This window comes from Larus michahellis, chromosome 3 (assembly GCF_964199755.1).
Source record: "Larus michahellis chromosome 3, bLarMic1.1, whole genome shotgun sequence".
Classification (NCBI taxonomy): Eukaryota; Metazoa; Chordata; class Aves; order Charadriiformes; family Laridae; genus Larus; species Larus michahellis.
The window spans coordinates 30763495-30788832 of record NC_133898.1 but is presented as its reverse complement, the minus strand read 5'-3'; the positions used below and the strand labels follow the sequence as shown (position 1 = coordinate 30788832).

General features: G+C 39.0%; 1 protein-coding gene across 4 annotated transcripts in view; it reads left to right on the top strand.

Annotated features, from left to right (window-relative positions):
• The window catches only part of HHAT (hedgehog acyltransferase), a 159179-nt gene that overhangs the window by 18374 nt on the left and 115467 nt on the right, over positions 1-25338 (top strand). For 2 of the 4 annotated variants that reach the window (XM_074579514.1, XM_074579513.1), the window contains exons 8-9: positions 1197-1347; positions 18170-18205. In XM_074579514.1, the coding sequence (XP_074435615.1) occupies positions 1197-1347; positions 18170-18205 (187 nt within the window). The remainder of the gene's footprint in view (positions 1-1196; positions 1348-18169; positions 18206-25338) is intronic. The other 2 variants (XM_074579517.1, XM_074579515.1) reach the window with 1 other exon arrangement.

Here is a 25338-nt window from a genome sequence, read left to right as displayed (position 1 = left end):
CTGAAAACTTTGTCTCCAAGGAAAGTCTGCTGGAAGGTTTTAAAATTACATTAAATATCTAAAGTACTCCAGTCAAATAACGAGTTAGTCAATATGAGTGAGGGAAAGGAAGGAGATGTACCAATTGTATTTTATAATTTTTACTCTTTCAAATCATAATAATTTTACTTTCCCTCCTTTGGGATTAGTTTTTAATTATGTCAGCTGTCAGTTGGATGGAAAAGTTCACCAAAGTCACTGGAATTTTTAGGGGTGAACTCTCACCAGTTTCTGTAAAGGCATTGGCCTCTGCTTTTTACTGAATTTTTTCATATGATTATTGGTCAAATACCATCTTATTCAGCAGAAAACACTTAAAATATGAATCATCTGGCTTTATAATGTGTTCCAAGACTGTTACTTGCATGAGTAATAACTCTGAGAATAGCCAGTATGATTTTTCATCTCACACCTGTGCAAGGTGCTGCATTTTGTGCCATACCTGGGGTTTAAACTGTGAGCAAACACACTGCCAAAATTTCTCCTTTGGAAATCAGGCAGCTAAAGCACCTTAAGGTGGCCTTTGTCCTGTGGGTTTAAAAACTGAAATACACCGTAAGCATTATGCCAAGTGGAGTTCCAGTCTTCTATGCCTGGGATGCAGCAGGAGTGATCTTGTAGGGAATGCTTTGAGGGATGCAAATAATCTGACGTTAATGGGATGTTTATGGATCTGACAGGATAAGCTGTGAAGACAACCATTGTTTGTGTCTGTTCTGGAGGGACAAATGGAAGTTGTTGTTTGGGGGTTTTTTTGCAAAGATAAAACTTGCTGTTCCTGTAGTTAAATGTTCATCACTTCTGTTCTGATTTTCAGCTCCACATAAGTCAGTATTTGGTTTTCATAGCAGTCAAATACCCATGGTCCAAAGATCTTTGAAAGTGGAACTACAGATGGTTACTTATGCCTTCATATTGGAATGATGGTACTATTTTGTGTGCGTGTTTGCCTGAAGTCATAATTGCATGTGATTGTGCCTTACAGCTGTTGCAAAAGTAGGTATTGTGTATCCTATCAACTGATGATGCTAGTTTTAGTTCTTTGAATAGTGGCTCTTTAGAAGTAATCAGTATTAATGGGCTTTAAAAGTATTTCAGGAGGAGTTTAAGGTATAATTTTTTTTTTATTTTATTTAACTTTCTCTTTTTTCTTTTAGGTGGCCTGGCTTTAGCTCAAGTACTATTTTTTTATGTGAAATACTTGGTTCTGTATGGTGTTCCTGCCCTCCTCCTTCAAATGGATGGACTCAAACCTCCAGCTCTGCCTTGCTGTGTGAGCCTGATGTACGGTTTCACTAAAATGTGGAGGTTAGTCACTATTGCTTTTCAGATAGTTATTACTGATATATTGTAGTCAGTGTGGAAAACATGCTTGTGTGTGTTCACGGTCATGTACATGCTTGCTTTCATGTCCTTGTGCTTTTTCTCTCACCCCTATGATTCGTCTTTAGCACTTTCTAAATTAACTTCAATTTGGTTACTTTTTTCACGCTGCAGAGGGAAGGGGCAAGCACCCCTTTCAGCATTTTCATCCTCTTAGTTACGAGAGTTAGACTCAGCCTATTTGCCTTCACTAACATAGCAATTGTTTTTTTCCAGATATCTGTTAAATGGCTCATTTTTCAGTCTTGGTCTAAACCCCATATTTCAGCTAGATATTCTTCCAGGGAAGGAAAAGAAATCACCCTGTGAGAAAAGCTGTAGTTATAACACTTTAATATCTAGAGTCATACAGTAGAGAAAGTCTTCAGGACGTTAAAAATACTAAGAAAAATGGTAATTGTTTATAACGTAGGATGCATTTCTAGATCCCCTTTGCTTTTAAAGAATTTCAGCACAATATTTCACAAAAAAGTATCAGTCTTGAGTCTTACGGTTGCTTTAAATTGGTGTTCACTGTTTCCCAAGTGAATTCTGCTTGCTGTTTAGCCTGTGTGTAACAGTGGATTCACTTGACTTCTCAACTCCCGTGTTTTCCTCTGCACTATCTCTAGCTCCTCCAGTCTGTGGGATGCTGTGCCCCAGTCTTCGAGAAACATTACCTAAAATTATTTAGACGTGTCAGCTTTTTAGTGCACAGCCTTCTCTTGTGTTAGTGCGGAACCTAGCACAATGATGCTTACCCTGTTTGGTCTCCAGCTGCTTTGCGATATGAATAAAGCTTTTTCATTTTAGTCATAAAAACAGCAGGCCTGCTATTATCAGAGCTTCATTGGATGAGATTTTAATTTTGTTTTCAGCTTGAGGCTAGTTGTAACAAGGAGGCTTTATACTTTATAATAGTTGGCAACTGTAGGTATGTAGTATTCAAAGAAATGCAGCAGAAATAGAGTGCAGAAAACAGATGAACTGTTAAAAATTATTTGACCTACTAGCAAGTGCCTTGGTTTAAATTATCTTTCAGAGTTTGAGCTGAACTTATGACCTACATATTTAATATAGAAATTTGTGGTTTTTACCAGACCTCTCCTGAGAGCAGCATCTACTAGCCTGCTGGGCCTTGTAAGCAGAGTTGCAAACAGCAGTGGTGTGGTTTTTTTCTCCTCTTCCAGTTATTATTCCAGGGAATCCGTGTATTGCTCTGGAGATGCCAAATGAAATTGAATTTCAGCACAAATACTAATGACGCTGCTGTGTCAGGTAGTGGTAACAGACCATGAAAAGGTACTCTGCACCTGCAGAGATGTGTGGTATATCACAGTAAAAATATAAGGTATTTAAAAAAAAAAAAGATAACACTTCTAAGAAAATTGAAAAGGGTATCTAAGCAGAAATTAATTTTTTATCAAAGGAAAAAACGTCAGCTGCTGATAGTTACCATTTGCCCAAGTGTTTCATTGGTTCATGTACAGCTGACTTGATTTCTTGCTCTCAAAGCTGTGTGGATAATAGCATTTCCTAGGACTACTAGTAAATTATGGGTCATCCTCAATTATTTAAGAAATCTCACGTAGTTTGCCCTCCAAATCCCTGAGTTATGACTTCCTTATGCCTTTACAGTTAAATTCTTCAATCGCTACTACCCAGAGGCTTTGCAGTCTTTTTATGCGTGTTGGTATGTTAGACAGGAATGTCAGCGTTAGAGGTGGGAATAGCCTTTGTTTCTAAACTGTATGACTGTCTGAACAGGACAGGAAGTGTGGAAATGATGGGTTTAGCATAAAAGCTAGCAAAAGAGGGTGAAAGTAAATAGCTTGTGTTGTGAAGCCTTATGAATAGTGACACTGTGTTTCCTTGAAGTGCTGAATACTTTGTTGTAGTTTGTGAATACCTTTACGTGAATGTTCCTAACTACTTTATCAGAGCGCGTCACACTTAAGTGCCCAGTTAAAAGCTGGTAGAGTGAGGAGATTTGTACCAGACTGTTTTCATAAGATGGTAGTCTGGTAAAGCTTATTAAAGGCTCTGAGGGCCAGGTTGGGAAATGGAGTGGGGTGGAATGAGCCAGATGGTGTGATGTGCACTGCTGTTACCTGCTGGCTGGTGCTGGGGAGGCTGCTCAGGAAAAAAAAAAAAGAGTGCTTGTATATGCTTGGCTTGCTATTGCCCTTGCTGGCGTCCACTTTAAGGTACTCTCAGAAAAAGGGTATTATGCTAGCTAGGCTATTGGAAGACACGGTATTGCTATTTTTAGGTCTTAAAGCTATTAGCAGTGCAGATTTTGAAGGAGAGAAGGTAGCCTTGAAGAGAAAGACAACATGAATGTCACAACGTAAGGAATGCAAATGTGCTACTCAGGAGTCTTCCTCCACCACCTGGTGTCCTCTGAGTGTAACAGCAAAGCTTTTGATCTGATACATCCAGACCAGTGTCACTTATAATCGGTATATGCTGACATAATCTGCTATGTGATAGAGCCAGATGGAGGAGCTTTCAATCAGGAAGGTAAGAAAGATACCACAGTGTGTCTAAAATTTCTCTAGAGCTGAAAAGTAAAGCATGTGTTAGAAAAATAAATCAGGTACTTCGCCTCCCTATTTATGGTACTAAACAATAAACCAAATTGTGGCCATTCAAACTTTAAAATAAAAGGCTTTAATTAAAAAGGAGTTACCAACACTATAGCAAACTCTGCCTCATTTGCATTTTATTTAATCAAGACAATCTCTTGAGTCAAAAAATTAGCAATCTTGTTTACTGTCTCAAGACAAATACAGGTGTTGAATGTGTTACTGTGGTTTCATTTTACCAGGATATCATTATCTTGCTAAATATGCATCTGCATAGCTAATAAATGCATTATAAATTTATTAATATTCAAAAGCTTGATTATAGCTGTGAAAAGCAGTTTCTGAGCTCCTGATTTCCAGATAGGGCAGCAGTTCAGTGACATGCCAACTTCGAGTTTTTAATGTCTGCTTTATCTGAAGTTATGAGGAATCAAAACTTGGGGCTTTTTACCAAGGTTAAAAGCAAGGTAATGAATCGTGAGAGCAACCAGTGATGTTATAAACTTCTAAGTGCTTTTGAAGAGTTGGTCAAGGCTGACCATACAGCTTCTGAGGTGGGGAACTGATTGTGTAGTGCAACTGGAAAAAGTTGTGCTACTGCTGAAACTTGCAAATTGGTTCAATATGTAAAAAATCCTAGTGGAGGAGTAAGGGTGTGGAAACTACAGAAACAATAGATAGCACGTAACTAAATCCTATATCAATTTTGACATATTGGTGAATGACTTTGGCAGTGTGTTCTACCAAGAAACTTGTCAGTTCACAAATTAGGACAACGTTTAGCACAGGTGCTGTTCGTGGAAAAAAATCATGCTTCTATTCTTATGTTTCCATACTACGTTACTGAGTGTGGCAAGTGCTCTTCTGCAAAACTGTCAGACGCATTAATCAGATATGTTTTGACATGCTGTGGGAACAGCATGGCATAAGAAACCAGGTATCTCTGGTCATAGACTGATATGAGATGTGCAGAAGCACAACTCTTCTTCTCTGCCTTTCCACCTTAAAATTTGCACGTTCTCAAGTATCTTATCCAAAAATAATTTGGAGACAAGTGTGTTGGGGACAAATTGTACTAAAACTATGCATGTTCAATATAGGTTAGCCTTGGTGAGGGTAGAGGTTCTTCAGGAAGGGAGTAAAAAGTAGTATTTGAATGGCAGATTTCCCAGGAAGCAGAATTTCATCCAGAGTAAATAAAATGGAGTTTAAGAAATGCTGCCAGATAAAAATAAAATAATGCAATGTTGGAGAAAGATCTAGCCATTTTCAACTACCACGCGGTAAGCTCCGGATCGTATCTTGTATTTAGCACTCCAATTCTTGATCAGACAGGAGCCTGACATAAGTCAACACCTCCATTTTCTTGCATGCTAATGGGTGGGCTAGGAGGGGCCGTATTTTACATGACACACATACACGCTTTTATATGAGCACATGTTAAGTTTATCGCAGATAAGTTTTGGTGACATTCAGAAACGGCTTCTGGGTTATGATTTGAAAGAAGTTGTGTGCAATTCAGTCTGGTTTACCTGCCTCATTATTGCAAAAGCATTGCTTGCCTTGTATGAGAAAAGTGTCCTATATGCAAGGTCTCAGTGAATTGCTCCAAATTACGGATTAGAATTTTGCTGTAGGCTAATCATTTTTGGCTATAACCATGCCATAGAAAATGGATCTACAAATGAAAATGTAATCTCATCTGCATCTGTTTCTTCCTTACCCTGATACATTTGCCTACCTTCACTGTTGTTCTTGCAACCTTCCCCCCTCTGGAAGCAGTTCCTTTTCTGTGTCTACCAGAAAGGACTGTAAAGGGTATTTTCCCTTCCTTTCAGATTCTTTTCTGGGAAAAGATAACTCATACTGATGCTATGTGTGAGTGCGAGCACAAGGGATCACTGTGACCACATGCAGTAATTTTGGAATGATGAAAAGCAAGCAAAAACTTACCATCTCTTATTTCTGGCTTGAACACTTGATAGTATTTACATCCAATTGCTTATTCTTAGTTTGTGGTGAGGACTGGAATTGTTTTTAAACAAGGAAAATGTATCTTCTGACCTGTAGGGGGAAAAAAGTAATTATTTAAGTCCATTTTCACCTGTGCTTCTCACTTTCTCAGCCAAATTTATCATGTACTTCCCTTCTTTGGCCTTCTGATTTTTGTATTGGAACGAATAATTTTGGGAGTTAATTTATTTAATGTGTCAAGATGAGTAAGCTGCTGAAAGGCTTTTTTATAAGATATCACAAAGGAAATGGAAGAAAGGTCAGAAATGACATTTCTGTCAATGCTTGATTTTGGGAAGCTTGAAGCTTGTCTGCTTAATAGCAAATAGCCAATGTCTGGCACAAGTTAGCACAAATGTAATTGTCCAACTGTAATTGTAATTGTAAATTTAAATTTGTAAATGTAATTGTAAATTACAATTAAATTAAAATGTAAATTGTAACAATTAAAATGTAAATGTAAATTGTAATTGTAACTGTGCTACAGCTGTGTATAGTCAGGATGACATCTCTGCCTCTGGGCTCAGAAAAAGGTGCCTTTTACAAGTTAAGGCGCTTGTAGTCTAACTCTTGTGGAAGGCTTTTGCTTTTTATTTTGTAAAATTTATTTGTAATGCTCTTTTGTGGTGTTTCTGGGTAAATTGACAAATGGTCTGAAATTTGAGAGAGATCATCTCCCTAAATTTCTTTTTTATGAATTTAGTTCTCTGATCATATGCTAGTAATAACAGCAAATCACTGTTGTGCAACCCGTCACTTGGAGGCAATTACAGGGGAAAAAGGAAGGCTACTAAATGAGGAGTCGTAAACTCCTTCCCGTGGCACGTATCCTTGAAAAATTTGCATGAGATCAGGAGAGGCAAGCAGTGAAAAGGAACTCCACTTCTCCGTGGCAATGTGAAGAAGGGATCCAGACCCTGGTAGAAATTTGAATGGCACATCCAGATCTGTGGCTCAGACGTGCTGCCCACCTGGCTGTGGAAGCTGCAGGAGGATCTTCACTGGAGTTCTGTGCCTGGGGAGAGGATGCTATGGGGAGAGCAGGGATGCTGGGCCAAGCCTGCTTGGGTTACGAACAGAGAATCTCATTTTAAGTGCCATAAATGGCCTAGGAGTCAGCTTCAAGAAGCTCAGGTATTTTGAGGTGATTTGTTTTGTATCTGTCCTCTAGTTCTAGACAGCTGTGTTTTTGAAAGCTCTCTACTCCATGCCTCTGATGGGACTTACCCAGCAGCTGGAACTGACAGATAAAAAAAGGAAGGACGGGCTTATGCATATTTCCCTTTCCTCTGGAGATTAGGAGTGTCACTTCTGGTATATTTCCAGCCTTTGATGTTTTCAAAGCAAAAGTTGTCCAGTGTGTTTTAGACAGTGTATCAGGTAAAACAAAAAATGTCTTTTAATGATCTAGTATCTCACTGTTCTTAATATTAAAAACTATTAATGCTGCAACACTTCTATTTAAAAACCAAAAGGGGCCTTTCCCCCACCCTGTATCTTTAGAGAAGATCTCTTAAATCTGAAAAAGGATTATTTAAAAGGATAGTTGGATTGAATAGAATTACACCTGCAGTGTTGAAATGGCCTAGTGCTCCAGGTCTCACTGTCCTTCCCACCTACAACCCCTATTGTATTTTTAAGCATGTTCCTGTATGAAATAGACAGCTGCAATGCAGAGTAACAGCTGGAGTCAGGGTGGTCTTTCGAAGAGGAGAGCCCTCCTTAGAAAGCGTATGGAGTTATACACAGCCTTTAAACATTACACCTGCTTGCCAGTGTCAGAATACTTAAGATGCTTGCCCAAAAAGTTGGGTGCTCAATTGCAGAATTAGTGCATGTTTTTTAGTAGTGGAATAACTTGTTTCTAAGTTGAAAAATGACACTTTTCCTGATTTACTTACTTGTTGTATTTTTCCATTAACTGTTGTGACGCTTAAAGCTGGGCATTGATCTGTGACACATTGTTTTTAGCTAGCATGTCACCTGAATATATGAAAGACGCTTTAGTTCTGGACTGGTTAGTCATTCTTTCACTGATGGAGACAAAAGATTTAACTGCTTTTGACGTCAGCCAATTTAGTGCATGCTACAGTTCTTATCTGCTGTACAGCTCAATTTGCTTGTTACATTAAAGCTGTAAAAGGCTCCTTAAATCTCTTCAGTAGAGGAAAAAAAAAAAATCTATTATTTGTCTCTTTGGAGTGTAAAAAGAGGCAATAATAAAGCACCCTAATCCTTCTTGGGTCTAAATTCCATAATTACTGGAAACTTATTTGCATGGTGACTGCTTTGTTACCGTAATCTGAAATTGCCGGGCTTTTATAACAAAAAAAATAAGCCCACCTACTGCTGATCGCCCATGAAGCCTGTTCCTCATAGTATTTGACATGAGCTCTGCACGGATACAAACTATTACTGCTGCTCACATTTGGCAAACAGTGCTCTGCCTGCTCATAACCACTGTAGAAAATGAGTAATGGCTATTAATAAACTTCATTGTTCTGTTTGCAATAAGGATAGGGATCTCATAGTGATTGGACAATCACACTGCATTGCAATAGTCTTACTTGAGGAAAACTGAAAGAGAACTTACCCTATGGCAGTTTGCCACTGATGGGCATTAGGTTTCATCCACTCACCACAGGCTTCTGGAGAATCAGGAAAGGTATAAAATTAAAGTAATATTTCTTCTGAAGGGTTCTAGGAGAGATTAACAGAATATAAATGAGATTTGTTCTTTTAAAGAGTGTTCTGCTGAACGATATCACCAAGATCCAATGTGAGGAACGGAACTAATTTCTTGTCTTAAAGTCTCCTAAGTAGGCAGACTTGTGTCTGAGCTTACATTAACACTGGCAATAACTGATGTCTCCTTAAATTTCTTCTTGGTCCCCTTAAAGTTGTTCTTGTCTCTCTGCACAGGAGATTGCAGAGTTGGGGGGAAGTCACTGCCTAGAATCACTAAAACTTTCCTCAAGCTTTCTGATGTAATACAAGTTGTGTGTTTAAATGAAACAACAAAACAGATTAGATCATGGATCCAATTTGTTAAGCTGGAGGCCACTAGCAGTTTGTGAAGTCTTTTTATGCGGTCCACAAAAGAACTTTCTCTGTGTGGCCAACTTACTGTAGATTATTTCTGCTATATAGGTCTCCAGCCTGAGCTCTCGGCTAATAACCAAAACTCCATAGATGAAGCTTTGGGACTCTTACTGATATTTTCTGCTTGGAGGTGAAGGTGTCTGTAACAAAATGTATATCAAAGTTGGACTGTATCCTGTGTTATACAGTCTGTCCAGAGTCAGTACCGGTGTTTCTGCTTCTGTTGAAGTCAGTGTGAGAAATAAGTTCCGGTCTGAATGAAATAGGCTCAGGCAGAATCCTCTGTGAAGCACATTTTTGTTCATGTTCTTGCAAGAGCGGGTGACCTAGCAAGTAGGCACGCTTTCAGTTCTTGAAATGCACCTTGTTATTTCCTAATCCCAGCCAAATTTTTCCCTCCCCTGTTTCCCATTGGTTAGGTACTCCAGGGTTCACAGTCTGTCCGAGGCACATAAAATTCTTCCTGGATGTCTTGCCTCTGTTTACTTCTCTTTATGCTGCACCTAAAGGGGTTATCTGACTAGTTTATTTCTTTCCTTTTTGGTAAAGAAATTGCTCAATGTCATTAGCCCTGGTTAAATGTTTGACTACCCTTCTAGACACTAATCCAGGAGGAATCAGTTTGTCCTTTTGTCTGTGTGATAAGAGATGTTCTACAAGTCTTTGCTGGAGCCTCTTTGTCTCAGTCATTCCCTTATGTCACCTCTGATGGAAACAGCTTTTCCCCTCTGCAAAAGCAATACCTGCCTTTCTTACAGTCAGTGAGGGTTTTACTGCTGATACTTGACTGGGTCAGGATTTCATTGTGGATTCCCACCATTCTCATAGGTACAGAAAGCCCCAACTTCTTGTGATGTTATGGAGGAAATACTTGGCAAGTAAAATGTTTAGGGTTTGCTCTGTTCAACCTCAAAGTAATCATGTATTTACAAAGTACTTTTTGTGGAGTAATGTGAGTTGGTGCTGAGGAGCTGTACAGCCACTGAGCAGGAGCTCCAGCTGCAGGCATCTGGCACAGGCTGAATGCAGTGGCAGCTTTGGTTATTCTAATAATGGAGGAAACCAAAAAGGAACTTGGTACTGCTGAATCATGCCAGGAAAAAACAGAACAGAAGTGCAAAGTGTTTTATCTAAGCATGAAGTGTTAAAATTCCAGTATGTCCTTAAGCAAGTGTCAGATAATATGATAAAGATATCTTCATGCATATACAAGTCCTGCGTATTATTACTGCAACAATAAATTGCTTGTCAAAGACATGATATAAAAGCATTTGACGGTCTTCAGATTTTTTCTTTCAAATAAGACTGGTTTTCTTTTTCGTCCTTAGTTGCGTTTTTACATTGAGAAGAAAGAAAACTGCTGCTACTAGTTTGCTGCATTGCAGATGGTTAAGACTTAAAACCAAAGCTTGCAAAAAAAAAAAAAAAAAGGCAGTCCATTGAAGCTTGAGGTCTAGGTTTAAGCAGGTTCTTAAGATCTTGATGTTTAAAAGAACATTGAATTCAATTAAACAGGAATTTTCTCATTGGGTTGAGCCAGGGATTGTTGCATTGTAAGAACTGTTTTGTTTTCGAATAGGAAATGATAGGATTTGTTATTGTTTATCTTGAAGGAATGCCAAAAGAGCTGCATATATGTATTGTTTTTTCCCCCTGATTCCAACATCATGTCAGTGGGCAGAATGTAAAATCCTTCTGTAAGTGGAATTCACCAAGTGTCTTGCACTAATTGAAAGGCTGAGTGAAAAACGAGAGCTCCAAGAACATACTTATATGTGGCAAAAGAGTCCCCAGAAAAATGTTATAGTGTGACTTTCAAGGCTCAGTGTCCAAAAGTATATTCCATAGTTTGGGTAATAGACCCAAATGTGGTGTTGTATTGGATTGCATCTCACTCTTCTGGGTTATTTGTGTCATCATTCATCTTGCCATCTTCATTTTAAAAACTAACACCACTAAACAGTCTGGGCCTTTTAGCTGAATATTTTCAGTTTTCATGCTATATTTATCTTTACTGTAAAACATCTTGTGACAATTTAATTGTTGTTTTTTCTATTTTAAGTTATGCATCTGCTTTCTAAATAGTGTATCCTAGCATGGTGGCAGCTGTTACTTAGGAAGAAATGTGCTGATTGTCACTGAAGAGACAAGCTTTGCTATGAAGGTGTAGGTTTCAAGTAAACTTGCAGAAAACAATGTGTCTGAATCTGTGTAAGCTATAGACAGGCAAAAGTGTCTTTTAAAAATATGAATAGCTTTCCCAGATCTTTATTTAATAATGAAGAGGATGGTGAGTTAATTGGTAGCAGTCACTACTTGAAAAATACTTATTCTACTTGGTAGGCATACCCCCTCTAGGGGATTTGCTGTAGCAAAGTTTTATTATTTATAGTTGAGACATTAAATAATCGAATTTAGCAAAGTCTATGTGCAGGTTTTGTATCTGCTTTCCCTGTAGTAACCTTATTCTTCAGACAAGACTCTAAAACATGTTTCAGACTTATGTTGCACACTTGTAATTATTTGTAATTTAGAAGCTTTCATCTTTGAGGGATTGCCAGCTGGGGAGGTTGCCACAGGCAGCGTTGGAAGAAAGATGATCGGAAGTAGGAGGATCAGGCAAAGTAGTTTAGAACTGCTAAATGGTGGGTTTCTCTCTTTACACAGTCTTCTGGGCATCCCTGCTCTAAGACGTTGCTTGTGAAAGAAGTAGAGTGAAGCAATTCAAGAGCATCGTGTTGGTGAAAGCAGCTGTCATTCAATGACCTCTCAGTGTCCAGTGCAAAATGTTCTGGTGTGGGGAGACTCTTAGTCAGCAGCTCACCGGCAAAATGCCAGATTTACTTCCAAAGGCTGCTAATGGAAGTGCTGGTCTTGTGAACGCTGTTCTATGGTTAAATAGGATGGGCTCCCCTGAGGATACGTGGTTGAGTTAGACTTTCTAATGTCAAGTTTAGCCACATTGGTAAAAGGGCTGAGAACCACTGTTGAAATATTGCAGCAACTACAATGGTGCTTTAAGAGGTGGTGAATACTCGCAGGGTACAGAGTACTGAAGCGGTAATAAATAACTCACTTGTTAGATTTCATCACCAACATAAGTGGTAACTAGTCTCACTGAATTGAAGAGATCTAAGTGCAGTTATTGTATTGTTTGCTAAAGTGAAATGTGCGATAGTGCTCCTGGTTGAATGACTTTCCTGTCTGTAGAATTTATACTATTCCTTTCTGTGTTCAAAAGTATTCGTGTCCCAGCAGAAACATGACTGTTTTTAATGTGCCTGGTATATTTCTGTCTATGATACAATACAGTCCCTGGGCATGTTTACCTGTCTCCATCTACCTTGCTGACTTTTAACTCGTCACAAATGGCAGGCTATCCACCTAGATCCATCCCCCTGAAGGTAGAGCCCAAAGTTAGAATCGTGCCACTATCCCTCTGCATGCTGCTAGTGTGAGTTGTTGTCACATTGTGTTTTAGCTGCTGCAAAAATAGTTTGTTAGTCCTTGACAGAACTGACACAGACAAACAAATGTTCTCAATTCTTAAATAAAAATATTGACATTTTTTAGAGTACAAGTGATTCTAGTACTGGATCTCCAGAATTATGCAGCGTTGCTATTGAGAGTGATAGATTTTTTTTGTCTGTTCAAAAATGTGCAGAATATACCTCATGTTAGCTGTAAGAGCTCTCCTTACGTCCTTTCCCCCTTATAAATTTGTTTTCCATATATATGGCTGACACATGCAGTTATTTTGAGTTCACTAGGAGTGTTGGCTATACCCCAGTCTTGATATCTAGCCTGTTACTTTCTTAGAACGGAAGAGATTGTGCTTTCTATCTGAGTTTTCCCCACATAGTACTTTATATCCTGTAACAAAGAAAAATCCACTGAAATCTTACCCTCTCTAGGCCCTTTGACTGATCAGAACTCTGATGGCGCATATGAGACCTGTATGGGTGCTGCACTTGTTGTGAAAGTAGTAATTTCTTGCTCTTTAGGGAATGTGGATTTGATTCTTGTCCCTCATCTAAGCAATTTCAGGGCAGCAACTCTCAATATTTTTATTTTTCTTTTGAGAAAAAACAGGGGATAATGTGCCCCCACTTCTTTCGCTGAAGTCCTGTCTTTAGTCTGTGCATAAGGCTTTTCAGAGTGGTGACATCCCATGTCCTTGGCAGTGAGCATCTCTGCTGAAGTGCAAAGATAGCCAATCGTTTCCTAAATTATCCTAGAGGATGTGTAATTTTTGTGCTTTGTGTCCAAGAATAGCATGCAGCCCAGCAATCCTGGGGAGGAATTAATGGAAACCAAAGCTGTGCAATTTAGCTTCATAAAAAATTGTTCCAGTAATGAGCTTAGATTTAAATTGATTCATGTGAAGCTCGCATGTACTTGGTACTTAACTTTTTTTTAATGCTGTAAGTCATAGGGGGTGAGGTCTTACAGTCAAACCTTGTTGTGAGATGGGGTCCTTTAGCCAGCACAATGGAATTGTGGTCCCTAACACAGATAAGTAGCAGTTTTCATCTAGGTAGGTGTGATGTCAGATCCTCTAGTGACGTAAGCTGGCATAATTTAATTGAATTCAAAAGTGATATACTAAAAGCTCATACAACTCCTTTGTTAGGGAACCTGAGTTTAGACCTCAGCTAAAGGAAGGCACAAAGGAAGGGTAAGGGTTTGGGAAGCGGGGCCATAAACAGTCCATCAGATAACATGTGCACATGGTGCTGACCAGGGCGGGTATTTGGATGGTGATGCTCAGGAAACAAGAGTTTGTCACTGCATGTCAATCTGTAGCTGCACTGGGAGCCACCCTGTCGTCTGGCCTGTGCTGGGATCAGGGTATGTGGCCAGGAAAACGTGAACCACCTCCTGGGAGAAGGTCCTGACCAGTTTTTAATCCTGATTTTATATTGGTATGCGCCAGCCTGCAATAGGCAGATACAGTCGGAAACCTGTGCTATACAGCACTGTTAAGTGGCAAGTGATGGACTATAAGGAAATTGGACAAATGGAAATCTCAGAGCAAGTCCAAGGTATCCATGACACAAGGGGTAAAGAGATGACTGGCTCCTCTGGTACCCTAATTGCAGTATGAGCAAAAACTTGTCACAGTGTTTGCTCGTTTGGCTTTCAGATAGGCACATAGGACTCTCATATCCTGGGGACAAAAAGAGGGGTCTTGTAATTTATTTTTTTTCTGGGAATCATCAGGATTACAGTTTCAGTGCATGTGCTGTTGATACTGACTGTAGTTCATACCAGCATGTTTCTGCCTTTTCATAGCTCGTCTATATAAGACTCTCCCCCCCCAGCCCCTTCCCCGTCTAAGCTTTGTGCTGAATGCAAATTTGGAGGCAGCTTGTTGCATTATGCATTTAGCTTTCAAAGCAGAAACTGCCTTCTGAAATAACTTTTAAAATGCACCTTGAGGAGAGGTGTATGCTGGTAGGCAGAGATTTCAAAGATTATATTTTTCAAAAGAGGTCTTGTTGGTTTAGTATGTGTATATTGTTGGTCACTGATTTCTAGTTAACATATTGGGGAAAAGATGAATTTGATTAGGAAGGATTATATGTATAACCTTTCATTGAAAGGTATCAGAAACTAGAACTTCCGTGCTTAACAAAAGCATTCAAAACTGATGCCCTTCAGAGGAACAGAATTAGAGACCTTTTTATAAAGAAAATAGCTATTAAATTGTCTGCAATGAGTAACATGATTATGAAATGGAGATTAAATATCTCCCCTTTATTGTTCTACTGACTGGTCAAGATTTTTCCCTGTTTGAAGACTACTATTACTATTAAACTAGATTTTACCCACTGTTTCTCAAAAAAATTAAAATAATATATTGCTACTGACATCTGAGCAGTATAGAAAAGTTAACTGGCAAATCACTGTTTGCTCATATTGCTGTGGGTATCCTTTCTCTTAATTAAAATCTAAAATAACCTTTCTGTCAGAAAATTGTGCTCATTATAGGATTTAAAAAAGCATTTGTGAAACTTTTATGTAACTGAGGCACCCTAAATTGCAAGGGCTGCCAGTTAATAAATCCTCTGTTTTGCAGAGCAGCTCAGGATTGAACAAGCTATATGAAGTTGATTATAAACTATGTTGTAATATCAAATAAATATGGGTATACTTTATAGGCAGTAGATAATCATGCCCACGTGCATATGGCAGGTGTAATTCTGAGTTAATTGTGGCGGGCACCCTGTCATGCCTGATAGGTAGATTCCTGTGATGTTGAAGGGATCACTATGAAATTTTTAATACAAATGCAGTGTGATTACTTGTTCTCTCTTTTTTTTTTCATGTAATGTAGTTGCTTATTCCGTGCCCAAGTTGCAGTCTGAACACTGCTATACAGACCCTTTTTATCCCTTGTTAACTTTTTCCATCTGAGAATGTAGGTATTAATTACATTTATCAGATTTGTTTCCATTGCTACTACGCTGTATTTTCACTTCACTTGTAGACTTAAATGTGGTATATATTTGAATGGGAACAAGCAGGACGGTTGACAGCGTCTGTGGTAGTGTTTTGTCAAAACCAGCCTCCAAGAATCAGTATTTCAGTATTTTTGCCTTGCACAATGTCTCTATTCATTATCCTAGGTGCTTAAAGGTTATTTACCCAGTATCTATAGCCTTAAGTAATGAAACTTTCTCCCGTTTACAGTTTGAAATTGTTTGGCCTTGTTGCTTTTGGAACTAATCAATGGTACTGTCCTGAGGTATCTTTAAGACCTAGGTGTACACCCTGATGTTCTGTGTATTCTCATAATTCTGTTGGACATAGTGGTGTTACATCTTTAAATGACTGCTTACACTGACTGAGAATTCAGAATCTTAGGTAGTCAGTAGAAATATGTCAGTACAGCATCAAACTGAGGAATAATGGGGCCTGTCTATCGGTGCTGTTATACCTAGTGAAGCTCTGATCTTTTTTCCTCCTTTTCATTTATTCTAATAAATTGGTTCTATGCATGTTCGTTTTTAATACTTACTGAAGATTTTGTGGAAGTATTTTAATAGCTGTAGCCTATATGAAATAAAGTTACAGATCTTTTTTTGATAACAATTGCATTATGTTTTTGAAAGTGTGAAAAATGAGAGGAAAAAAGGGCATGTAAGTTCACAGCAAACTATCTCATTCTCCATCCCTGTCTGAACCCATCTACCTCAGCTTTGTCCACCCCAGCCTCCTTCAGCTCTGATTATCTCAAGTCAGCAGGACCGTTCAGTTTCCATGCCTGCTATATACTAAGTCCTCTGGCTTTTGGTTCAGTGTCAAAAGCGGTGATGTTTTTACGCTCCACATCCTTGTCCACAAGAAGTCCAGATGTTGTCTCATCAGAGACTATAGCAGGTTTGGTCATTGCCATCAGACAATATCCAGGAGAACTTGAAAAGATGAGCTGGGTGAAGATGTGTAAAATGGCTGTTGAGCATACAGCAGTTTCCTAGAGCTGTACAAATTTCCTCTTCTCCCCATCCCAAGCACAAATCAAGTGCTTGGTTCCAATTGCTTGGAAGAAAAGTTTTTTAGAGCTATGAATATGGACTGTGGCTGGCTCTGATACAGAATACTGCCTGCATGACACAGAATATTTTAGTGAAGGGGAAGAGCCAAATTACAGTGTGCATCCAGGCAGGAGGAATGTAGAAAGCTAACTGGATACACTTCATGCAGAATAATTACACAGTAATATAACAGTAATGTAAAATGGGTAATGATTTTAGGAAAGAAATGTGAAAATATATGTTTAATTATGACCATATGCATGTTTCTGGAAGAATATTTTTTTTTTCCTGTTGCAAGGCAGCTCTTAAGTGAGAAACTTGCTCCCCTCCTGTCCACCTGCTGAGCCAGTAGACTTTCCCTCCCTTGTTAACTCCTAGAACTTCTGCAGCTCACTTACTATCTGCTGTTACCAGGATGCGGTTAACTATCTGATGACTTCTCTTGCTGTTTCAGGTAGAAGGTGCCACACTGCAAGTGATACTGTTAAAAGAAAACCATGTTGTAATCAAATGATCAATTAGGTATTTGGAACAGGATGCTCAAGAGCTTAGTATATGCCAAACTGTTTTCTGTGTACAGCATGTAAGCCCATTTCAGAGCAAGTCCAGCACTATAAAGAATTCATTTGCATTTTCTAATTGTGCTGTTATGCACATAGTTAGTCTGGGATTATATTGATTGATAGTCCCAAAACTGGCACATATATCAGATACTAGATAAATATCTCAAATCAGCAGATACCTTCCTGTAGTGTCAAGGATTTGCTAGTACACTACTCATGAGCTTGATTCTCCTGAGCTGTCTGAGGCAGGGAGGAAACAGAAAAGGGAAAGAAACAGTGGCAGTAACTGTATGTTGTCAGTGCTGAGGTTTTCAGGCATGGTTCTTGTATTTTAGTGTGATCTAACTTGTACTTACTATCAAAAGTCCTGAAAATTATTTTCCTCACTGGATCTGAGCGGAACACACTTGCAAGGCCCACTTTTTGGTATATTCTGTGTATCTGTAGGAGACATAAGGGGGTTCTTATGGTTATTGTGTGTCATGGAGACAGTTCACAGCAATCCCTTGCATTTTAGTGCAGTACAGAGCACAAACGGGGAAAGAAAGGATTCTGCAGTAGCTTTGCATAGAGGATCTACCTGCATATATGACAGGAAACATACAGACTCACTGGTCATCAGGATGCTTAAAATATTTCCAGTAAAAGAATATACACAATTTATGCTTTATGTGGGTTATACTACTCTGAATGGTACTGCTTTATTGAAGAAATACTCAAACAAGGAATTTGTGAGCTTTTTAATGTGAATTTAAATCTTTCCATATGATGATTATCTTAAATTTCACGTGTCATTACAGAAAAGAGATTGTATATTACATTTCTGTTTTTATCAATTCAGGAATCTTATATTTATCTTTGGTATTATTGATTGTTTTGGAATTCAATGTTGGTACAATACCCAAGAGAGTAGTATTTTTTTTTTTAATAATTAAAATATGGTGGATCTTTTTTCTTACAGAAGTTTTGACGTTGGGCTACATCGCTTTCTGGTCAGGTAAGCTAATGTTTGTTTTGAATTGCAATTCCATATTAAAAAGCATTTCTGTTTTAAGTAGAGTTGGCTATGTGAACTCAATACTACTTGATATTTTCTATGGCAAGATTCTCTTTCTCTTCCATTTATATATTAGTTTGTGGAACTTTAACTAAGGGACCTCTTCAAGTGTCCTTCACAAAAACCTCGACTCAGGAAATTTCGATGGCAATGTTCCACTCATTCCTGAGGAAATCTTAATTTTTCTTGCAGTAAATAAAAATTATTAAAAGTGTTTTTTCCCACTGGAAACTCAAGTACTTTCCACCTTCTAATAAGGGCTTGAATTTTGTAGAAAGTTTTGACTGTGGAGGGGAATTTTCTTTTTTTCAATAGAGAACTTGATTGATTCAATGCTGTGGATGGACTGTATTCTGAAGATGAATAAGGAAAGTGGAATAATTGTTGTGTGTTTTGTTTGCTGACATTTAGAGGAGCACAGTGATTAAAGCAGGGCATTTCAACAAGAAAAGGGAGGTTAATGCATTTGAATGTTACCCTGAGGAACTGGTTTTGCTGTTTGGAGTTCTTTTGTGTGAGCAAAGTCACAGGTGTTCACTAAGAATGTGTTTGCATTCATTTTTGATAACCCACCTATCACTATCTACTGATCTTTACAAAGAAGTGTGATGTGTACCGTGAAAGATGAAGTTTGCTGTCGTCTTCAGGCCCTTAGAAAATTCATTCTGTCAGTTATTCCATCCCACTAAAATGTTGCAATAAGCATCCGTGAAGAACTTTACCTTGGAAGAATGAACCCAGTATGTGAGCCAGAGCATGCTGTTTGGGTCCCACCATAAGGCTCAGGTGATCTTAGGCTTCCCTTGATTTGGCCTTGCTACTAAACTCATTAATTTAGGATACTTTGTCATATTTCCTGGGTAAAGACTCTATTAAGCCTTCACACTCATGAATCCTTATGGCCTTCATGCAAAGGTTTTCAGCACTGATTCACAGGCTCCCAGAGCTCTAACAGATTGGTCACTCCTGATTTGCTTTTCAGTCGTCTGGTCACTCACTTGAAGCATGTATTTTTTAACATTTTCAGAACCCTGCTAATAGCTTTCAACTGTAGCTGGTACAAGAAGCATGCAGCTCCAGGCAGGATGATAAATGCCTAGAAGCATTTCTCTGACTTAAGCTCATCACTTCTAAGTTTCACTTTGTCCTCTAAAGTATCTAAGATACCCCTTTCAGATTCAGCGTCTCCTGTAGGTTATTAGTACCATGGCAAAATCCAGGAAAAAATGCTAATTCTTTGTCCAAGGTCTAGGTTCCAATCGGCCAATAATACCAAGTGTATGTTTTAAAGCGAAGAATTCTGGGTAGTATCATATTGAACACCATGCTTTTGTGGCTAAACTCAATACACAAAACATGAAAGATATGAGACCACACAAAGCCTAGGTCACAGGAAATACCAGGTTCGTTTTTAGGGTTGTACAGAAAAAACCCCATTCTGACATCTCCTAACCTCTGAGCAGTAGGCTATGTAACACTAGGGTTATCTTACGTATTTCTTTGCATGTAAAGTGACAGCTTTTTAACACACAGCTCTTTTCACTAAAGCCATAGCATTGATATTGCTGAAGACACATGTATTTCAGTGTGTAGATATAGTTTTAGACTACTGAATGTATTTAAGTTCTGGTATCAGTTCTACAAAATCAGTTGCATCTATATTTTGACCAGCAGATTGATGTTTTTTAAAAATAATCATATAAGAAATTGAAGTCGTATTAAGAAATGGTTTAAAAATATACTAGTATTGTAAAGGGAATACAGCGCACAATAAGGTCTTCTGGGAATGTGGACAGCTACTTAAGACTAGAATCAAGGTAAGCATTGATGTACTAAGTTTGAGCCCCTGGTAAAGCTTCTGCCACAAGATTTCCTCTCACTTGCTTCATACAAAGAATGTAGTAAGATATTATTCTCTTATACTGCATTGTTTCAAATCCTGTGGAGATGCAGTATTGGAATCGCATGCTCATGCAATCACTGGACCGCAAATAGCTGTTGAATTTGAATGAGTTGAATGTCATCTTTGACTAATGTGTCATTTTTTTTTTTTTTTCAAAGCCCACTGTGGGTTCTCTGCAGTGTGGTGTTCTAACCTTGGACAGCTTTAATAATTCATTCTTAGTCTGTCACCTACCCCGGTTAGCAACTTGGGGAGCCATCAGATACTTTCTCTGTAACTGTACTGCTAAGGAGGAAATACTGTTCCCTTCTGTTGAAGCAGTGTGAGTTTTGCTTGGGTTTCCTTAACTAAAAAACCATTTTCCTTTGTTTAGTAGACGAATTTTGGACTAGGAAACAGAGAACTTGGTGTTACATCTCTGTTGTTGGTCTGCCATGTGACCTTTAGAAAGTTAGTGCCTTTGTTTTTGCCTATTTAGACAGTCTCTGCTCCTGAGAACTTGCAATTCTTCTCCTTCTGTGTTCATATAGTATCTATCATAAATGGTCCTCTTCACAGTTTAGGTTTCTATGTGTGAAATACAAACAGCGGGGGGGAAAAAACCCAACACAAACAAAAAACCAAACAAACCAGATTTGCAGGAACTGTTGAGAATTTATGAATTGGGAATTGAAACATTCAAAGGATACTATATTGTTTTAAATAGAAGGATGCCACCCTGCAGTGGAACGGGGAACCGAGTATGACACTTTTAAATACAAAAGCGAGGCCAACAGCAGTAAACCAAGTCTCTGTTAAAAGGTCAATCTGTGTCTAATTACTTATTAAAATGCTGATTGAAGGCACTAGGACAGTACATAGCCTGGCATACACGGTCAATGGCTTGCCCAAGTGAAGCTTGACACAAAGTGTGACAGAATTACCAGAATTACAGGTACACAGCTTCCTCTGTGTTCTTAGCAAAAAATAAATATGAAGTTTCTGTCCATCCATCTAGCTGTGGCTTGAACTGTACTTCTGATATGGATGTTAAGATAGCTCAAAGTTTTAAAAATCCCATCTTGTTACATGTATTTGTTATTGAAAAGTGTGCATTATACTGAAATGGCTAATTATGTGGTGTTTACCAGCTCAGGCTGAACTGCATTGTAGGACTAGATTTCTAATCACTTTACTTGCATGCTGAAATATGGTGGCATCATGGAATTACTATTTGTGAAATTTAAGTGCAATGGAGTACATTGGGGTCTGGGTCTTGAACATTTGTTAGCTATACCATAGAGTTTGAGCGGGGATCATGGAAATTCACAGGGGAAAGGTCAGTAATTTCATGATGAAAACTGGGTTTTGATACTACCCATTGAAAATGTACTATTGTACTTGAAAGGTCATTTGCCTACTGTTTTCACACAATGATATAAAAGAAAGTATTTGTTACTTCTTTTAGGATCAGCAAAATTGTTCATCAAGTACTGTATAAGCATAGTAATATTTTTTTTTTTATTCGGCACTACAGGAAGAACAACCCTGTGTTTCCTAAATCTAGGCATTCTCAGAATGTGGCAATGGATGTATTTTCAGAGTTCAAAATGCATAAAAATAGCCTTTGGGGTAGCAGTTCAGAGGGGAAAGAGCAATGGTGCTATTTGCTCACTGAAGCTATTTTATCCAGGCATTTCATCCAGTGCTGAGAACAGGGTATTAGATGAAATAAAATCGTGAACATATGAGAATATTTACTGTCCTAATGCCAAACAGTGCTTCCTTTAGGGCAGCACAGATGAGGGCAGTAGAGAAGAACTGACAGTTCCTGGAGGCATGATCCTTTTGAGAAGTCTCCACGCTTTCAGCACTGCTGTGCCTTTGAAAAAGTGTGAATCATACTCATTCCCATACAGATCTGGCTTTGAAAAGAGCTGCAAGACCAGACACCCCCGATGTCTTCCAAAGTTTTCCATCTGTTAGCAGTGCTGACAGCTCACCCCATGGTTTGCAATGACCTTAGCTTGTTTAGAGTTGCAGGTTATTTAGGTTTAGCTTATTACCTGGTGCAAAGGTTATCCAAATACAAAACTTGAAAATCGTCACCTTTCCTAGTTTTCTTAGGTGGAGCATGGCATAGTTTAGCTCTGGGATCAAAATTTAATATGTGTTGCCACCTGTATTGATTTTTAGTTAGAAACAGGGCACCTCCATGTAAGGGCAGAATGGTCTCATGGCAAAAGAGGGATTATGGTTCTAAATAAGATACACTCATGAAAGAAGATAAGTAAAAGTCTGCTCATCAGCTGGCTCAGCTCCTGTTTTTGTTCTCTGTGGAATCCCCTAGGACCCCACATATTTCCCACAAGGTCCCCCTAGGGCCCCACAAAATAAAGATATTAATGAACTATCTGATAACTGGTTTAAGTAAATGTAAGAAAAGTCAGTTTTTTCCCTTGTTAGTCTAATCTGTTCAGAAATACACCACTGAGATCAGTTTCTGTGAGGTCAAACTTTCTGAAGTGCAGACATTTCCTCCCAAAAGACATTACAGCTTTTTACTTAAGATGGTGAGAAGTCACTAAGTGTAACCCCTATGGGAAGCACAGGCTCACCAAAGTGAAAGCCATCCCAAGCTGAAGAGATCTATCCCCCCGCATAAAAAAACAAAACCAAACCAACAAAAACACAACCTCCCCCCACCAACAAACAACCAAAAATAACCAACTACAAAACCCAACAGATCTGAGCTTTCTCCTCTCTAACACACCCAGGTGTCGGGAAGTCAACATCTGATGCAACTGTCCCTTTCAGTCTGTATTGCATCCCTCCTCCAACTCCATTGCTAGAGAAGATCAGAGGTGATTCTGGGCTCCAACAGCTAGACTCCCTGCTGGGGTGCCACATGGGATACAGTGTAAAGCGTGGCCCTGTTTTTGGAGGCAAATGCCAGTGCTAATGCTATACAGTCTCGCTGCTGCTGCTTTGAATGTGGCTGCTCATAAAATATTATTGATGTTCTAATATACTGTAGCTGGGCTAGGTAGCATGGTATTAAAGAGATTCTGCTCTTCTTGAAGCAGGATCAATAGAGGTATTTGGATAACCACCTCTGCCTTTGAAATCGCTAGGTGTAAAGTCCCACGAGGATGATTCATTTCTCCTCTGCTATATCAAGAAGTTCAGCTTTTTGGTTCTCTCTGTGTCATGATCACCTAGTCATCCTTACTGCATGCGTGGCAATGTATGCACAAACTCTCTGCTGGAGCAAATCAAATATTTCCTCGAGAACAGAAGTCTGAGTGTGGTTCTGGTGGTGATTCATGCCACAGACCCTTTCCAGTAGGTGGTGTGTATACAAGTACACCAACTTTGCCTTCCTGCACGGTTCCCTAGTATTGCTTTTACCCTTAGGACTTCCCTTCTCTTTTTGGGCTGTAGTTTTAGTCAGCACATGACCTTAGTCTTTTGCCGTAATAAATGGGCATGGTGCTGCCCTCACCTTCCTTCAGCCACCCTGAGAAAAACACAGCACCCTACAGGGCAACTTCTGCATTGTGTGGAATTGGCCAATCTATTTCAGATGAGGTTAATCCTAACCAATTTTGCCAAATCTTTGTGCTGCTTTGCTTGGGAGTCCTGGATGACTGGTCGCAGTGGATGTGTTTGACCTTTTATATGTAGCCTGTGTGTCTATGGGAGACCCACTGAATAAGCAATACTCTTCTTTAGTGTTACCTGTGGTACATCTGTGACAATTTTATGTCTCTGTCTCGTTTTTCTCACTTGGGTCAGTGCTGCAGCAATGTATGTGGATGAAGGAAGACAATTTCTATCTATATATAATCATCAAAGTAATGTACAGGGTAAAAACTGCCAAAGATGCAAGTGACACACTGCATTGTTCCACTTAAATCTACTGATGGGCTTCCCGGGGAAGAATCCAGTGATGCTGGTACTTAGTTCACATGCAGGTAGGACCACTGTGTGAAGGATGTATGCAGCTGCTGTACTTGCATTGTCTTTTGGGTCCTTTCTGCCTCCGATCCCCAGCCTCTAAATCAAGCCAGGACTAATAGGACACAAGGCTATGGCAAGTATTCACCAGTCTTGACTCCCTTGGACCGCTGTGCTCTTCTGGAACAGTGCAGATAAAGACAGTGGAAGTAGCAGGAGCACTGTTTTCAGTCAAGGGTGTCCAGCTGTGAAACAAGCATCTAAGAGCAAACTAACAGAAACTGGCTGTTTCCAAGTTGCGTTACAAAAACATCCTTTTGGACAAAAAAGCCCCACTGTAACAATACTGTCTTAGTGAAGGAGCTAGGAAAAACAAAAGGTGATTCTTACCATCTGTTGCACATCTTGCGATGGGGATATGATGTGCAGGAGACAGCCCTCGTAGAGATTTATTTGAAATTTTGTGATTAAGTTAGCATACTGAAAACCCAAGAATGTAGTCTTGTTGCTAATAAAAGCAATTGTAGTAATCACTAGATGTGATTGAATGGCTTTGTGTCTAATTAATAAGTAGTTTTAAGGTTAAAGTGTTTATTTTATTACTGTGAAGAGTTATTGGTATTAGCTTACGAATTATTTCTTGTTTAAATTGACTTTCAATATGAGGCCTTAGGGTTTCTGCAAAAACTATTTGAAAGTTCTAAAATACAGAAGAGAACAGCAATCAATCTATCCACAGAGACCCCTGCATGGAGGAGCTGAAAGCTGGAGGTTTTTTTATAAAATATTGCGGTTAAATCCAGCCGCATCACAGACTCCCGTGAGCTTTGCTTTCAGTTGTGCTGGAAGTTCTGCAGTGTTTGCCGGCCTTGGCAATTTTTGAAGGGGTCAGCACCAGTCTCATTGTGTTCTTGTTGAAAGCAGTGATAACACTGAAGTGATATTAAAAAAAAAAAAACCACAACGCAAAACCCACAAACAATCTGAGCAGTGCTTGGAAGCTTCTAAAGTATTCCCAGCTACAGGATCCAGCCTTACCACCATTAAAGCCCATGGCTGAATTCCCATGGATTGTGGCAGGAGGCTCCATGAGTGTTCTGCAATGGGTGTGCTGGCCTTAAGTATGAAACGCATGAGTGGCCGTGATGTATAAAATCAGTTAGGGCGCTTTGGTTAGAGTAGGACAGTGTCCAAAAATTTCAATTATTTTTTTTTTAAAAATACCTAAAAA